The sequence below is a fragment of the Siphateles boraxobius genome, unplaced genomic scaffold, assembly GCF_051911475.1.
Source record: "Siphateles boraxobius isolate OS27281-9 unplaced genomic scaffold, OSU_SipBor_1 12, whole genome shotgun sequence".
NCBI classification, from domain to species: domain Eukaryota; kingdom Metazoa; phylum Chordata; class Actinopteri; order Cypriniformes; family Leuciscidae; genus Siphateles; species Siphateles boraxobius.
The window spans coordinates 17,646,272-17,662,249 of record NW_027508722.1 but is presented as its reverse complement, the minus strand read 5'-3'; the positions used below and the strand labels follow the sequence as shown (position 1 = coordinate 17,662,249).

General features: G+C 37.0%; 2 protein-coding genes across 3 annotated transcripts; one reads left to right on the top strand and one right to left on the bottom strand.

The window, feature by feature from the left end:
- Window positions 1-201: 201 nt before the first annotated feature.
- On the top strand, window positions 202-10,089 carry LOC143718666 (germ cell-specific gene 1-like protein). 2 transcript variants are annotated; one of them, XM_077209680.1, is made up of 7 exons: window positions 202-530; window positions 4,681-5,021; window positions 6,224-6,403; window positions 7,244-7,291; window positions 7,481-7,633; window positions 7,784-7,895; window positions 8,948-10,089. In XM_077209680.1, exons 2-7 carry the CDS (start codon window positions 4,826-4,828, stop codon window positions 9,318-9,320), a joined length of 1,062 nt encoding a protein of 353 aa, XP_077065795.1. In that variant the 5' UTR covers window positions 202-530; window positions 4,681-4,825; the 3' UTR covers window positions 9,321-10,089. The 2 variants fall into 2 exon arrangements, with proteins under 2 accessions (XP_077065795.1, XP_077065796.1); XM_077209681.1 differs by lacking the exons at window positions 202-530; window positions 7,481-7,633 and having other exon boundaries at window positions 4,704-5,021.
- A 1,419-nt stretch (window positions 10,090-11,508) lies between these two features.
- rcvrn2 (recoverin 2) lies at window positions 11,509-15,610 on the bottom strand. The gene is made up of 3 exons (XM_077209683.1): window positions 15,085-15,610; window positions 12,455-12,566; window positions 11,509-12,181 (listed from the first exon to the last, which is right to left on the bottom strand). Exons 1-3 carry the CDS (start codon window positions 15,463-15,465, stop codon window positions 12,096-12,098), a joined length of 579 nt encoding a protein of 192 aa, XP_077065798.1. The 5' UTR covers window positions 15,466-15,610; the 3' UTR covers window positions 11,509-12,095.
- Window positions 15,611-15,978: the final 368 nt, after the last annotated feature.

The following is a 15,978-nucleotide window of genomic DNA, read 5'->3' as shown; positions in this document are numbered from 1 at the left end:
TGTTTTTTATATTTAAGCTCGTGTTGAAGTGATTTACAGGGACAAGGACAATATGTGATTCTCAGTAGTACACAGTGATTACTTTTTACAGGAGGGGTGGGTAATGCCCCAGGACAGAACAGGTCACATGTAAGGGCCGGTGGAGACACAGAGGGGTGTGAAGAACAGGTGGGACAGAGGGTTGTTTAAAAAGGGTGGGATGGAGTGATATAAAAGAAGACAGGATAGAAAGATGGAGATGGCGTTAACAGATGGACTGAAGAGGGATTATGGATGCTCTTGGTAGAGTGTGACACCAATTTCCAAGGAAAGGCAGGAAAAGGAGGAGATTTGGGCAGGATTTTACCAGAAAAGGGGAAAAGCAGAAATAATCGCAGAAGGGTAAAGAGGGAAACCGCATGCCGAACCAAAGAGACAAGACCTTCTGTGTTTAACAACTGCACAGAAGGAAGAAAAAGATGAAAATTAACGGATCGAAACAGGGGGGAATTATTACGATGGACATGATGTAAGACGATTAATGTGCACAGGTAAAAATCAGCTTTTTAAATGCAGAATAATGTTGATTTTCTTGTGAAATATAGCTACCTTTAATTCTCGATACCTCAGATACATCTGGTACTACTCTTCAACAATAAATGAATGATTCAAGCATTTCTATCGATTAGCACACATCATTTCTTTCGTATCGCTTACAAACACATTCAAATAAAATTACATTTAGGATCTGTTTTTCTGTAAAAAGTGAAAATGTGCAAATGTTGCCTTAAAGAACTGTTTTCAGTTGATATGACTTTTGAAAATGAGTTTTGTTGATGTAATCTATAATGTAGTCAGGTTTATTCAGATATATTAAAATATAGTTTTTATTTTACATAATCATATAGCTCAATTTTAATGTGAGTTTGAGGATAAAAATAATGCATAGGAATCCTTAAAAGCATTTTTAAAAAAACATGCACACCTACAAAGCCCAAACAGATTAAAACAGATTATTAGAGGATTACAAGTAAAGTTAGACTTAATGCAAGAGCTTAACTAATAATTTCATCACGTAACTTCAAACGTAATCCTTTGAATTCCCTCTCTTTCCTTTTCTTATTTTTAATCCCATACAGTGCTAGGCTGGATGATGCGTTAGGGAATATCAGTAATAGTTCCGTATCATTTATTCTGCATTTCATAAACATGTTTTACCTTTAAATTACAGTTCTGCTCTTAAATTTACATACCCCTTGCAAAATTGCATGTTTTTTTTTTAGTACTGTTCTGAATTAACATAACCAGCAGTTAAACTTCCCACTGTTCTTCAGGTCCTGCACATTCTTCTGCATATTTGAACCCTTTCCAACAGTTACTGTGATTTTGAGATCCATCTTTTCACACTGAGGAACAACTGAGGAACTACACAACTATTACAAACGTTGCAAACAGTCACTGATGTTCAAGATGGTGCAGGGGGTGTAAACTTTTTGAATTGGATTATTTTGTATTATTTTTTATTCAATATGTGATACTCCAAAAGTGCGGTACTGAAGTGAAGTACTAAAAGAAATGATCTTGAAACTAAATTAGACAAATGTACACCCTATAGGTTCCTAATACATCATGGTGCCGCCTTGAACATCAGTGAATGTTTGTAGCTTTGGTAATAGTTAGTTGTAATAGTCCTAAATTGTCCTCAGTGTGAAAGAAAAATGGATCTCAAAATCATACAGTCTCTGCTGGAAAGAGTTAGAAAAGCAGAAGATGCTAGAAAACAAAATAATTTGATTTTTCTGAAGAACAGTGCATGATAACTGAAACTAAAACTAAAACCATTAAAAAAAACATGTTGCAAACAACTGAAATAAAATAAAATATAAAAATAAACTTATTTTATCTCATCTAGCTGCAATATTTCTCATTTTCATTTAGTTTAAGTTTAAGGAGGAAGCTGGTAGTCAACGAGGTGCGAAAGCAGGAGGAGAGGATGAGATGTATAAAGGCCATTTCCCAGGACAAGCAGGGAGAGTGGATGAGATGGGAGAGTGTGGAACAACGCAAAATGGGCTGGCAAGACCTTTGGTCAATGGAAGAGAGTAGGATCAGTTTCCTTATTAGGTCAACATATGATGTTCTCCCATCACCGCAGAACCTAAACCTCTGGGTAGGAGAGGATCCATCTTGTCCTTTGTGTTCAACACCTGCCACATTAAGGCACATTTTGACAGGATGTAAGGTGGCTCTTAGCCAGGGTCGGTTTACTTGGCGCCATGACCAAGTATTGCGATGTTTGGCTTTAACATTGGAAGGCAAGCGTAGTATGACCAATAAATTGCCGCCTGTTCTAGCAAAACATTACACGCAGAAGACAATATTCCTCCGCCCAGGCGAGCAACCACCAAGAAAAGGTGCTAACACCAATTCTCGCCCAGGACAACTGGAAGCTGCTAGGGACTGGAAGATGCTGGTTGATCTTGATCAACGGCTTACTTTTCCACCTGAGATTGCCACCACTAACCTACGACCAGATATTGTTTTGTGGTCTGGATCAGCACGCATTGTTCAACTGATAGAGTTAACAGTGCCATGGGAGGATGCGGTAGATGAGGCATATGAGAGGAAGAAACTGCGGTATGCTCATCTGGCCACTGAAGCAGAACAGCGAGGATGGAGAGTCCAGGTTTATCCAGTGGAAGTGGGTTGTCGTGGTTTTGTGGCACACTCTACAACCCGGTTCCTCAGAGACGTCGGATTCAGTGGCCAAGAGTTGCGTCGCACAGTAAAGAACTTATCTGAAGCAGCAGAAAGGAGCAGCAACTGGCTGTGGTTGAGACGGAAAGATTCTAGCTGGCTGTGTACAGGCCGCCATGCTACGGTTTCGTAGAATTCTTGAAAACTTGAAAGGTCTGTTGGTTTATTTGTATAGGTTGTATAGTATTTACAGTCATTACGTTCCTGTGTATATTGCGTGAATGACGGGTGGTTGGGCAGATATTGTGTTTTGCGGTAGGTGGTATGCCATACGGAACCGTTGCCACTGAAACTGCATATTAACGCACCAGTGGGGCTCGACAGCCTTAGTCAAACGGGTTGGCGCGTATGGTTGGGTTGCGGAGAGATTGTGAGATTGTGGTTAGGTCTCAGCAGCAACTGTTGGTTTATTTGTATAGGTTGTATAGTATTTACAGTCATTACGTTCCTGTATATATTGCGTGAATGACGGGTGGTTGGGCAGATATTGTGTTTTGCGGTAGATGGTATGCCATACGGAACCGTTGCCTCTGAAACTGCATATTAACGCACCAGTGGGGCTCGACAGCCTTAGTCAAACGGGTTGGCGCGTATGGTTGGGTTGCGGAGAGATTGTGAGATTGTGGTTAGGTCTCAGCAGCAAGAGGGAAGTAGAGGTCAGTAAGCTGGGCTGAGTTGAGTGGGGGACGGAGGGGGGTGACTCTGGGACTCTGCTCTGTCGAGACCTCTTGAGGTGTCGTGGGCTAGTCGACGAAACACTGAGGACGGAAGGTGCCCACTTGAAGACCCTAGAGATGTTCCCTACTCCGCTCAATCCAGAGGGTTGTTATGGGGGGACCGCACTGTGGTTGCAGCCGTTGTGTGTGCTGACGCGCAATACACTGTATTAACACCAGACAGAAGATTCACGTCACCAGATGGAAAGAATGGATGGAGAAGCATAGGTTACTGTAAAACTACGTCTTAGTTGGTGATTATCTTGGCGAAAGCCGAGTACAAATCAGCATGAAGTTTTAACATCTACTCTCGTGTAATGGAAATCAAAGAACTAAAAAAATAAAAATGAAATACAAATTTATAAAAATGACTTAATTAAACAAAACTTTAAATGAGATGAAAATGAAAAAAAAAACCCATCATAATATATAAAAAATAATAAAAGTAGTATCTCAATAAAATAACACTAGGACATTGGGCAGTTTAACTGCTCCTAACAACAACTCATGAAAAACGATCAACACATAAAATTGTTGATCATCCAGGTAACAACGCACAGTATTAAGATTCAAGGTATGTAAACTTTTGAACTGGTTCATTTGTGTAGATTAAGTGATTATTTTGTCTTGCAGACTATATACATCTCTAATTTGCAACAGTGCATGCAATTTTTATGATCTTATTTTATTATAATTATTAACATCTTACATATTCTGCAAGGGGTATAAACCTATGAGAAGAACTGTATATGATTGATATTGGAAGAAGTAATTAGTACATTTATTTTCCTTTGGTTTTCAAAGCAACATAACAGATCACTAATATAAAAAATATTTTAATATTTTAAAAATTCTAATCAAGAAATTTTATGACATGAAGTGATTTGCGTTACAGAATTTGGTGATAGAAAATAATAATAAAGTAAATTACTTCATATAAAAATATCAACAAATCTTTAAGCTAACACAATCCATATAATAATGATATACGAATGCCAAACCATATTAACACATAGTGCTAAAGTAGTAAGTAATGTGTCTGTGTAGTTTATGTAAACTGTCTGTCTTTTAGAACTATTCAATTATTTTTTCATTTGTTGCTTTGGTTAATAAACATCTGCCAAGAACAAAGTTTAAATGTATAAGCCTTGGACATATGTTTTTCTTTCTTTGTCTGACCCTCTCCTTTAATAAATCCACATCTTCATCCTTATACATCCTTATGTAGTATATCCTACCATCTGTCACAGTGATCTCTTTCTCATCTCTGCTTTATATAATTTTCTCTATTTCATTCTCATCCCAAAAGATTTTTTTTTGTGAGTGGACACAGGCATCCCTGTTTGCCCTTCTCTTCCTTACGTCTGGGTAGCATGTTGGACCACATGTCCAGGCGTTCTCGCTCCCTGCTCTCTCTTTTCCTGACCTCCCTTGCCCTTGCTTTATCTGTCCTGGCTTTCTGTACGTCTTACTGGTGTGAAGGAACGCACAAGGTGGTCAAACCTCTCTGCCTTTCACCTGTCAAGATGAAGAACTGCGGCCAGAACAATAGTGAGCCTTACACTACAGGTATGATATATCACATGCACCTTAATCTTCTGGTTTGATTTTACCGGTGTGATAAATCACAATCGTGCTGATATTCAGACCGACATAACAATTGAGAGTGTGATATTACAAGAAGTTATGATTGAGTTATTTACTTTTTAGAGACAATATTGTTCTGCCTATTTGACCCATCAACATAAATAGTCCCAAATTAAATGAAAGTAAATTAATCTTTGCGCATCTCCAAGCAACAGTAGTGTTTTTGTTCCTGAATGAATAAGCCAGTGTTTTGAATGAATCGGTTGAGTGAATGATTCAATGACTCATTCATAAACAGTGTTGAAAAAAAACTAAATTCTATTTTTGGCTAATGTAAAAGCCCTTTCGCACCAAGAGTGAAATGAATAAGCCTCAGGATGAAGGAAATACATATTTGGTGGATGTACAGTAGGGCAAACTTTTCGACTGTGCTGCAATTCTGGGCTGCAGAAGAATAGGATGCAGGAGAGGTTAGTTCAACACTCATTTCAGCAATAAAAACAAAATTAAACACAAATGTGATGTTTATCTTAATTCAGTTGTATCATGGAAGGTCAGCAGCAAAGACACTGGTTTATAAAGTGAAATTAAATACATAAAATATATTTGTGTTTTTTTACACATTTATTTATCGCTTGTTTGCGTGATATTCGCAGTTTGCATTTCGCTGTTTTTTATTCATTTAGAGGAATACTGTATCTGTCTTTATGCGAGTGCGATGAGTAAACACATGCTCACATTTAATCTAGAACTACAATAACTATCATGTTTACATAGCGCACACAACACCTCTGCACATTAGTCCTGATTTCTCTCAACAATGGGACAGTAAATGGGAAGTAACTTGCGTTACGTATTTGAAAAAGTAACCGAGATATTTTGTTGTAAATTTAAAAGTAATGCATTACTTAACTAGTTACTTTTAAAAAGTAATCTGATTACGTAACTCAATTTATTTGTAATGCGTTAGCCCCAACACTGTTTATAAAGATGGTCGCCACCTACTGGTGAAATAATGCAGTCTGTAGAAAGAGTCAATGAATCTCCACTATGACTGACAGACTGTCTGGATTCTGGAACACAGACAAGCGGAGTGATATGAGCAATGAAAAGTTACAGTGCATGTACACTCCACTTATTTAGGTTACGAACAGGCTAATTGGTTGTCTTTTTTTTCTTTTCAGAAAGCCCCACCCCAGATCCACGGGGCACTTTACCACCAAAGAGAAGGGAGGAACTAGCCAGGATTCGTCAAAGACAATTGGCCAATGCAGTTCACTACATTTGGGAGACGGGAGAAGACAAGTACACCTTCAGATATTTCCACACAGGATTTTGGGAGTCTTGTGAAAAACATGCTGATGGTAAGAAAAAGTCTCATTGAGAGACATCAAAGGGATAGTTCACCCCAAAATGGAAATTCTCTCACCCTAAAATTATCTTCTCACCGTCAAGCCACAATGTCATTATGTTTATGGACCACAAAAGGAGATGTTAGGCTGCACTTTCATACTGTTCTTTCCGGTACAATGAAACTGAATTCAGAATTTGTGCAATGTTTGTACACATGCAAATGTATACAAGATTTCAGAGATGCAGCAATGCATTATTTTCTTTTTCAAATCTTTAGAAGACTTGCAATACTGCATGAGTTTATGGAAGAGCTGCATAAACATTCTGCCAAGTATTTTATGAAAGAAAGAAAGTCATAGGGGTTTTGAGCGAGATGAGGGTAAATTAATTTTTTTTTAAAAATAACTTTAATACTAATTTCAGGACCTTGATGGCATTTAGCAAAATCTTGACAAAAAACAATCACTTGTAACAGGCTATCTAATGTTCAAAAAAAAATTCAACCCGCTTTTTTATATTCTTAACAAGGGCCATGTCAATGTCAGGACAAATCTAAAAACATGGTCTGGAAAAGTGGAACATGGGACCATAGAAACAGTATCTGAAAATGAATGGTGATGAAGTATTACATACAAAATAATGTAGACCAGTTGGTTCATGTTCCACAATAATGTAGACTGGTGTAAGTGGATTTCATTACCATTATCATAACATGGAATGTTAATCAAAATGAAATGAAAAATGTGTATTTTGATGGGAGTTTAATGTCTTGAGTTTGGTAACCAGTTTTCAAAGAAATTGTAAAATTGTACCATTTCATTGATATTCTTGTTCATTCTGCTACATTACAGGAGAACGATGTCGCCGGTTCTTAGATCTTACTCCTGGAGAGACTCATGGTGAGAGTGCAGTGCGTGTGCGTGTTAATATATATATATATATATATATATATATATATATATATATATATATATATATATATATATATATATATATATTATGCAGAATGTCAATCAAGTCTCTCTCTATTTGTACAGTATATTCTTATATAAGTGTACCATGCATGTGTTCCTCTGTGCCTGCTGCAGGTGTTCTGTGGTTGTCAATGATTGCTGAGTTCATGTACATCAGTTTGTTGGGGATGGGGTTTCTACTCATGTGGGTGGAAGTGTTGTGTGCTCATAAAGAAATGCATGCGCTCAAAATCAATGCTTTTGCAGCCATGTGCACTGTGCTCTCAGGTAAGAGATTGCTTCTCTCTTGTGGTACATTTGGGTATTGCAGTCTTTGGTAATTATTGTTAAAATAATTATATTGTGATCATTTGCATTACATAGTCTAGATACCAGGCATCTTATATTGTCCTAATTCCCTCTAGTTATATCTTTCAGGACTGTTAGGGATGGTGGCTCATATGATGTACACCACCGTATTTCAGCTGACTGTGATTGTGGGGCCCAAAGACTGGAGACCTCAGACCTGGGACTACGGTTGGTCATTTGCGTGAGTACAATTGCATGTTTACACAATATCATTGATATCCGATCAAAAGTGTAGCTGGAACTTTAAGTATAGTCAAATCAAATTTATTTGTATAGCGCTTTTCACAATATATATTGTTTCAAAGCAGCTTTACAGAAAATAATGATTTTAATGTTTATCATATCTTTAGTATTTTCATGCCTTTTAGTTGCATTTAGCAGATTAGAGCTGGGTGATCGCCCTAATATAGTTTATGTTTTGCAAGGATGCAAGCAATCAAGCAGTCAAGATTTGCTATTTATGTAGTATATATTGCTTTATTTGAGTGTACTACACTGTGGGACAGATATAAATTTGGATATACTGTGCGGTAATGTAGTTTACAATTTGCAGCAATAAAAAAAAAAAAAAATAGCCGAAGCAGGTCCAGGTCAGGAATGAACTTTAGAAACATGCAAATGTTTAGGATTTTTTCTCAGTTCATGGAATATTGAATACATGGAATTAAAAGGTTGCTTCTATGTATTTAATCAGTGAAATTAATTCAAAACCATCACATTCATTAGATGCATTTTTCTGACTTGACACAAAGCATTCATTCTGTTCTGTGTGATTTTTTTGTGCTGCTTTCAACGTTTCATATGATTCTATCACTTTAACAAAGCTTTAGAAAATTCAGTCATCATTTAATCATCACCATTTATTTAAAAATATCCAAATAATAGCAACATGATGTAAATATACAAATATATAATATAATATTTGTAAAGATTTTTTCGCTTCCCCTTGGCCAGATGTCAAATATAATATAAAATAAGTTTTCATAGCCTATATTAAAAATATGGAACATCAAAACTATGATATACATACAGTATATAGAAGACATGTTGTGCCCTGGTATGTTCATGATGTTAAATGCCACTTAAATGTCAAACAATTATTAAGATTATTATTAAGATATTTTTGAGAAATAGTTCACTGATTGTTGACATAAACCTGTAAATCCTGTCTAGTTGTTTGTTAATCTCCCTCTTTCTTTTGCATGGTCCTTTCTCTCACTTCTCAACTCCAAGGTTGGCATGGGTGTCTTTCAGCTGCTGCATGGGTGCTGCGGTTATGACCCTTAATTCTTACACCAAAACAGTCATTGAGATGCATCACCGCCAGAGACTTCGATTAGAAGAGGCCCGCGCTACAACCCATGCTCCATCCTACGATGAGGTGGTCCCAGGGGGCGGGCTCTACTCCGTCAGTGGCCTGTTACAGTGCCCGAATGGGATGATGGACTCTGTGTGGGCATCCAATGGGAGCATGAGAATGGTGCAAGAAGAAGATGTGCCCACCTTGGTACTGGTTGGGGGATGCAGACCGGATACGTGTGAGGACTGTGAGAGAGAGATAGATGAGATGAAGGAGGCCATGAAAGGAATAGATTCTCCTTGCTGATTCGCCCAAAAATGAAAAATCTGACTTCATTTAATCAAACTCATTTTGTTCCAAACCTCAATTCATTTCTTTTGTCTGTGGAACACAAAAGAAGATATTTTGAAGAATGTTGGTAATCAAATAGTTTTGGTTGCCATTAAAAAACACTGCGCCGTATCTTAAAATATCTACTTTTGTGTCATGCGGGTTTGGAACGACAAGAATGTGAGTAAATGATGTCAGAATTTTCATTTTGGGTGAAATATACCTTTAATGAGTTTTTACAACAAAGGCCTTGTATGTTTCGTTTGTCTGATTAACTGACTTGCTAAAATTGTCTATGCAAAATGTCCCTAGATGATTTTTTTTTTAGGTATGTGTGTGGCTGAAATTCAGTCAGTATGAGTGAGAGATACTGACACACAGCAGATGTGAGAAAGGAGAAAGGTGTGTGTAAATCATTCAGTGATTGGATTTTCAAGTGTGAGGATTCCACGAGATTTAATTTATATATTGAAAGGTATGAGACTCTTGAGTGGATTACGTTGAGATTGTGTCAGATCACGAAGCCTGTATTATTTTTAGTTATGCATCTCATCTGTTATATTTTAAACAAAAAGGTGTTCTATCTAATCTTTTATGCTATATCTGTGTTATTTAATAACTTTGTTGCTCAGAAAAGCATCTGGTACCATAGCTAATGTACAGACTTGCTTAAAAGAATATTATTACTAACAAAATCTAAAATGCTTGAAATATTTACTAAATGTGGAATTGTTGCAACCATCAATTGTTGTGATTATTTGTGTCAAAGGGTTTTCTACTACTTCTGAGAGGTATAGTCAATACTGTAAATGATATTGTAACTTATTCACTGTTGTCCAATGTGACCTTCTTTGTGTTCCTTGTATTTCTAACGGTTCAAGTTCATTATCACAAATGTTCAATACGTCAAAACAAAGAAAAAAATTATAACCTATATTAACTCTTTCCCCGCCAGCATTTTTGAAAAAAGTTGCCCCCACCATTTTGGATCATATTCACAAGTATCATGACCCCCAGAATATGTTGTTGTATGAATATCTGAGCATGCAACATATCAAAAGAAAGAACAGACCCTCTGCTTTTAAACATAAAAATCCACTTTATTCTAGCTTAATACATTCTTTTTTATACTTGAATGTGGGTAAGTTTCATTAAGAAAATTTGAGCAAAAATCGTGTTTTTTGTCAGGCTACGTCTGGATCGGATTCAGAACAATGATCAAAACATAGAGTAGATCGAGTCCATCAAGACCCCTTGCTCAGTCATAGATCGTCCTGGGTCGACATTTCATATAACATTAAGCAGTTTTGATTTATATGCTGTTTAATATTGATGATTGCGTTATTTTACATATGCATTTTTATCTCTTGTTTCTGCTTCTTCCGTTCACCTGTGTTAGTGGGCCCTATTCTACAATGCAAGTGCACTTAGGGCGTGTCCTAATCCACTTTTGCTAATTTAATGACGGGAAAAATGGTCAGAGTGCCAGGCGCATGGTCTAAAAGGGTTGTCCCTATTCTTTTAATGAGTAATGGCTGTGTTTACACGTAACGTGCAATAAATCAATCAGAATTCTGATCCCCCCAGTATTGGTAGGTTTAGAATTAGTTGTGGGGGAGGGGTTAGGATTAGGGGAGGGGTTAGGATTAGGCAATCAAGTACTGACTTCAACAAGGGAGGTAATAATTTGGCAAGGAGCCGAAATTCGGCATAACACCGGAAATTCGTGTCAATGGCAGAGAAAGAGTTAAAGAGACTGGAGAGAGAGGATGGACTGTGAAGTTGGAGATTTTGAAATGTCTACTTTGCAATTTTGGACAGGCGATTATGTTAGTAATCCTGACTTGGACTAGGACAGTGAGGAAAAGAAGGGTTAGTAAACAGTGTCATAAACAGCATAAAGATGACTCTCTTCAACACAATATTACAAAGTCACATACAGACTCGCATTTACCTGTTTGCATGAAGTATGTATCTGGCCCAAATTTGCCATGCGTTGACACACAAAGATAATCTAGGATTACGGGTAATATATTGCCACGAGAATGTTAAACCTCTCGGCTGCTAGCAGACCATCAGAGATTAATGTGCAGCCCATTCCAGCGGTTCTCTTGAACTCTTCACCTCACCCAAATAAATTCACACATACTGACACAGAATAGTAAGACTCATGGTAGCTTTTATTGTTTTAGTTTTATTCCTCTGCTGTGGACATCAAAAAACTTCAATGTTTACAATTTAAATGACAAACATTATTGAATATATTGTGCAATCATCCTGGATGATACATCATTTTCTTTTTTTTTTAGTTGGCCTTCATCTGCATTTGACTTCTTTTACTAGAGGAACATAAATTATCTTGCTCTCATTTAATTTTATAAAGAAAAAAAAGATTGCTTACAGCTCAAGTGTATCGTTATTATTTAATCTGTCAGAAAGTCTAAGTTTTTCACACAGTTCAACACATTATGTTCTCAGCAGTGACACTCTACTATCAGTTTACAATCTTTAATAATAATCACTTTAACCTATCCTCACTCCATCTATCATGACTTGCTCCAAATATATTGCAGTTAATGGGCTTTCAGATATTGACAAAATGATTTTGCACTAATACAAGAAACAGACAGATGTGCCCAGATTAAAGGGGTAAAAGTTAAAAACAAACAAAATGAAAATGAAAAAAAAAGGGGGGGGGCACAAAAGGAAACCACATGATAATAAAAATACAGTTATTGTTCACGTTTTTTGTTACTTTTTGGGCTCATATTGAATAAGGTGGATAGCGTCTTCATTGTCAAGAACACCTTGAATAAACTCGCCCTCAGCCAATCGCTCTGGAAAAAAAAGAGAAAGAGAGGGGGAGAACCCTCAATGTTACTGGACAATATCGAGATTAGATAGATTTTAACAGCAGCCTTTTGACATTACCATCTACTATCATGAAAATGTATATTCAAGTAACGGACTTGAAACTTTAGTTATTTACCATGTAACCGGGGATGGCAGATATTTGATAATAATACATCTATTGTATTATTTTAAACGATATACAAACAGTTAAATAGTTAGCCTATTTAAAATCTAAAATCTAAAAACAAAGATATTACCATTATCTTTTTTATTGAAGTACGACCACAGTTTGTCTGCTCTCTTCTCAGCAGTGTTCGCGTCTGCTGGAAGATCCTCTTGGGCCTCTTTAGGGATCAGCTTAAAGATAGCCTGAAGATCAACATGATGGAAGAAAAGTGAAGTTGTGAAGGGAGGACGAATAACAGACTAATGCCCATGCTCTTTTGAAAACTTGTTACACTTTATTTCAATAGTCCACTTTAAACATTCTACCTAAAGTAACTCTGCAAGCTACATTTCAACTAGTCAGTAAGACTGTCTGTTTTAGATCTGCTAACATTTTATTGTGATGCTCCCCAAACAGACATTCTACTGACTATAAGTAACTTTGCAAGTTCATATCAACTTATTCTATTAACCCTAACCTAACAGTCTACTAATAATCTAATGAGAGTTAGTTGCCTTGTAGTTGGAAATTAATGCGAGTTAGTTGACAAACTTGCAAAGTTACTTAGTAGAATGTCCATAGTTGAAATATAGTGTAACCTGAATAATTTCAAAAACCTCTCTCTTTCATTTACAGATTATGGGCTTGGAACTCCAAGCACAATGTATATCCAAACACAGTGACTTAAATTTAACTGATATTAATATATATATATATATATATATATATATATATATATATATATATATATATATATATATATATATATATATATATATATATATATAATTAGCTATTTTTTTTAAATGCGTTTTTTTTAAATGTGTATTATCTGTTTGCCTTTTATTAGACAGGATAATATAGATAATTATTATTTTATTATATTATTAATAATAGTCTAGCCCTTTCCCAATCTCATAGCATTTTCTCCCCAAAACATCAGAAGTAAACACCTTAAATCTCAATACAGGCTATGCAATGTTTTATTACATAATTAATTTTCAGACAGTGAAAACCACATCCATTAGTCATCAGCCATAATTGGGAGTGTCAAATGAATGACCATCTGCTCTTCGGATGATGCTTGTCTGGAGGTAATCATCATAGATTAGGACCACTAATGCCAAGGGTCATCAACATAGGCTTTAGTATTGCCTGACCACAGCTGACCTGGATCTGAGTGGTTCATTGATCTGAGGAGATGTTTATCTCTGACACATAAGACTCGTAAGAATAATACAGATTAGATGCAGTGGCAAAGCTCCTGCCAAAACCACTCGCTGGCCTCAACAAGCTCAGTCTTTAATTGGCTACTCTTTGGCATTCAGTCACCGGCAAGATGACAGAGACATTTACACTTATAAACCACCAAACCAGTGATCACAAAGCCTGAGTATGAGGTCAATGCTTATCTGACACTAACTGTGTGAGAATAACCATTTTAATATACATCCACAAATGCCTTAATGTATAAACAATGCCGTAAACAATGCGTTAAAAAGGTAAGTGTATCTCCTGTCCAATAGTATCCATATTGCATTTTAAGTTTCCGTGGTGGTGTACTCTCTTCCAAAGCTTTAATTTATATTACTGTACCGATCTCCGTGACACTTTTCTTGCTTTTTCCCCCTCATGTTTGTCCTTCTGGGCATGTAATATGCAATTTATGTTCCCACTGTTTACTGTGACTTCTATGACCCACTGATCCAGAGTCTTTCTAAAAAAAGTCTCTCACACTGTAATCCCCCCAGCCACCTGTCTGTCTACCTCCGAAAAGGCCTCTGTGTGCATTTATTGTTGAAGCTAAACCATTTATCAGATGGATTATTCTGGGATTGGCCAATTCCATTAGCCATGCTCCAAGGCACTGGCTTCAAAGTTACAGGATAAGACATTTGGCTTATTTTTAATGAGGCCTTGTGTTCAATACATTGCTGACAAAACAAAACTTAGAATGAGAATAAAGAGAATATTTAAAGTCTGGTTCATTGATCAGCAGAAAGGTTAGAATGCATAAGCACTACATTAGGGCAAGGGCAAGTTGTCACATAGGGGGAAGTGGTCTGTATTAAGACTCCATATGTATTTCAGTTACTACAGTATAAGGATTTAAATCCAATGTTTTTCAAGATGGTTTCAAACATCTTAAATCAGAATAATTTTGTCCTCTAAAATGTTAATATTATCATTTGTAACAAGTGAACACTAAAACCACACTGGGATAAATTCAGAAAAGAGTCAGCTATAATGAAGACAGAGTTTAACTTAAAAGTTGAACATTTTTCAAGACAAATATTTATTATGAATGACTGGTTGGGGTAAGTTGGCACATTTTTATCCTACCACGTTGTCACTTCTTTAAGTGTTATACATTGAAAAATGTTTTAACATTGTTCCTATATTCTTTTTTAATTCTTTCATTTAATAATTGTTTTACTGAAATGATAGGCTTTTTAATGGGAGGTTCCATTATGACAACTTGCCCCTGTGTGACAACACACCCTGCATATTGGGGCATGTTTTCACAAAAGGTCAATTTGTTCCTCGGGAAAAAGGGTGAAATGTTCAATATTATTTGATACTCTGAGAAATCACAGTAAAAAAGTGTGACAACTAGCCCCAGTCTCCCTACAAAAATACACTCACTCATATGATTTTGAAGGGAAGCCACACAACAGTGCCACAAACGTTTCACATTTGTGAAGGTAACATTTCACCTACCTGGCAGATTTCTTTCACTTCTGACTTGGTGATGTAGCCGTTCTTGTCAACATCGAAGAGTGAAAAGGCCCACTCCAGCTTCCGCTCCGTCTTTCCAGTTGATGTCATATGTAGAGCGATGATGTATTCTTTGAAATCCAACGTTCCATCATCATTCGTGTCAAAGGAGCGGAAGACATGCTGGGCATATGATGCGGCGTCGCTTTCTGGGAAAAAGCGTTCATAGATCTTTTTAAACTCGTCTGGTGTGATACGGCCAGACGGGCACTGCTTCTGGAAGTTCTCGTACCACTGTGCCAGTTCATCCTCTGAGAATTTGGTGCTGAGTTTGAGATCCTCCAGGATCTCTTTGGACATAGCACTGCTTTTGGCATTCCCCATTTTTGGCAGCTGGTGGAGGGCACAGGCAGGGGTTCAGGAAGTGTTGTTTGTCAGGTCCTCCTTTCCCAATCAGAGAAACACTCTACTTCGAAGCTGCTCTTGTTGAGATGTTCTCGGAGAATCTCTTTTTTTTTGTTGGGTGCTTGTAATTAATGTCCCCAAAATCCTGGTGCTCAGTACTCCTTTGAAAATTATGGATTTAGAGATGTTACTCCAAAGAGTTAGCAGAGAAAGAACAACGTCCGTTGTAATGAAGCTCTCAAATGTACAGGGAAGTGTGACCACCGATTGATGACAGTGGCTGCTGTTGGGTGAGTGAGTGAGTGAGTGAGTGAGTGAGCGAGTGAGGGTGGGGCAGGTGAACTTAGGTTGTTACCTTTGAATGCAGGGATTAAGTCGCTAAAGAGGGATTTGACATGGCTGAGCCTCTGAGCCCCAAATCAACAGCTCGGGACTATCCCCTTCCATTAATTATTACAGTAATAACCCTGAATACAATCAAAACAACATCTT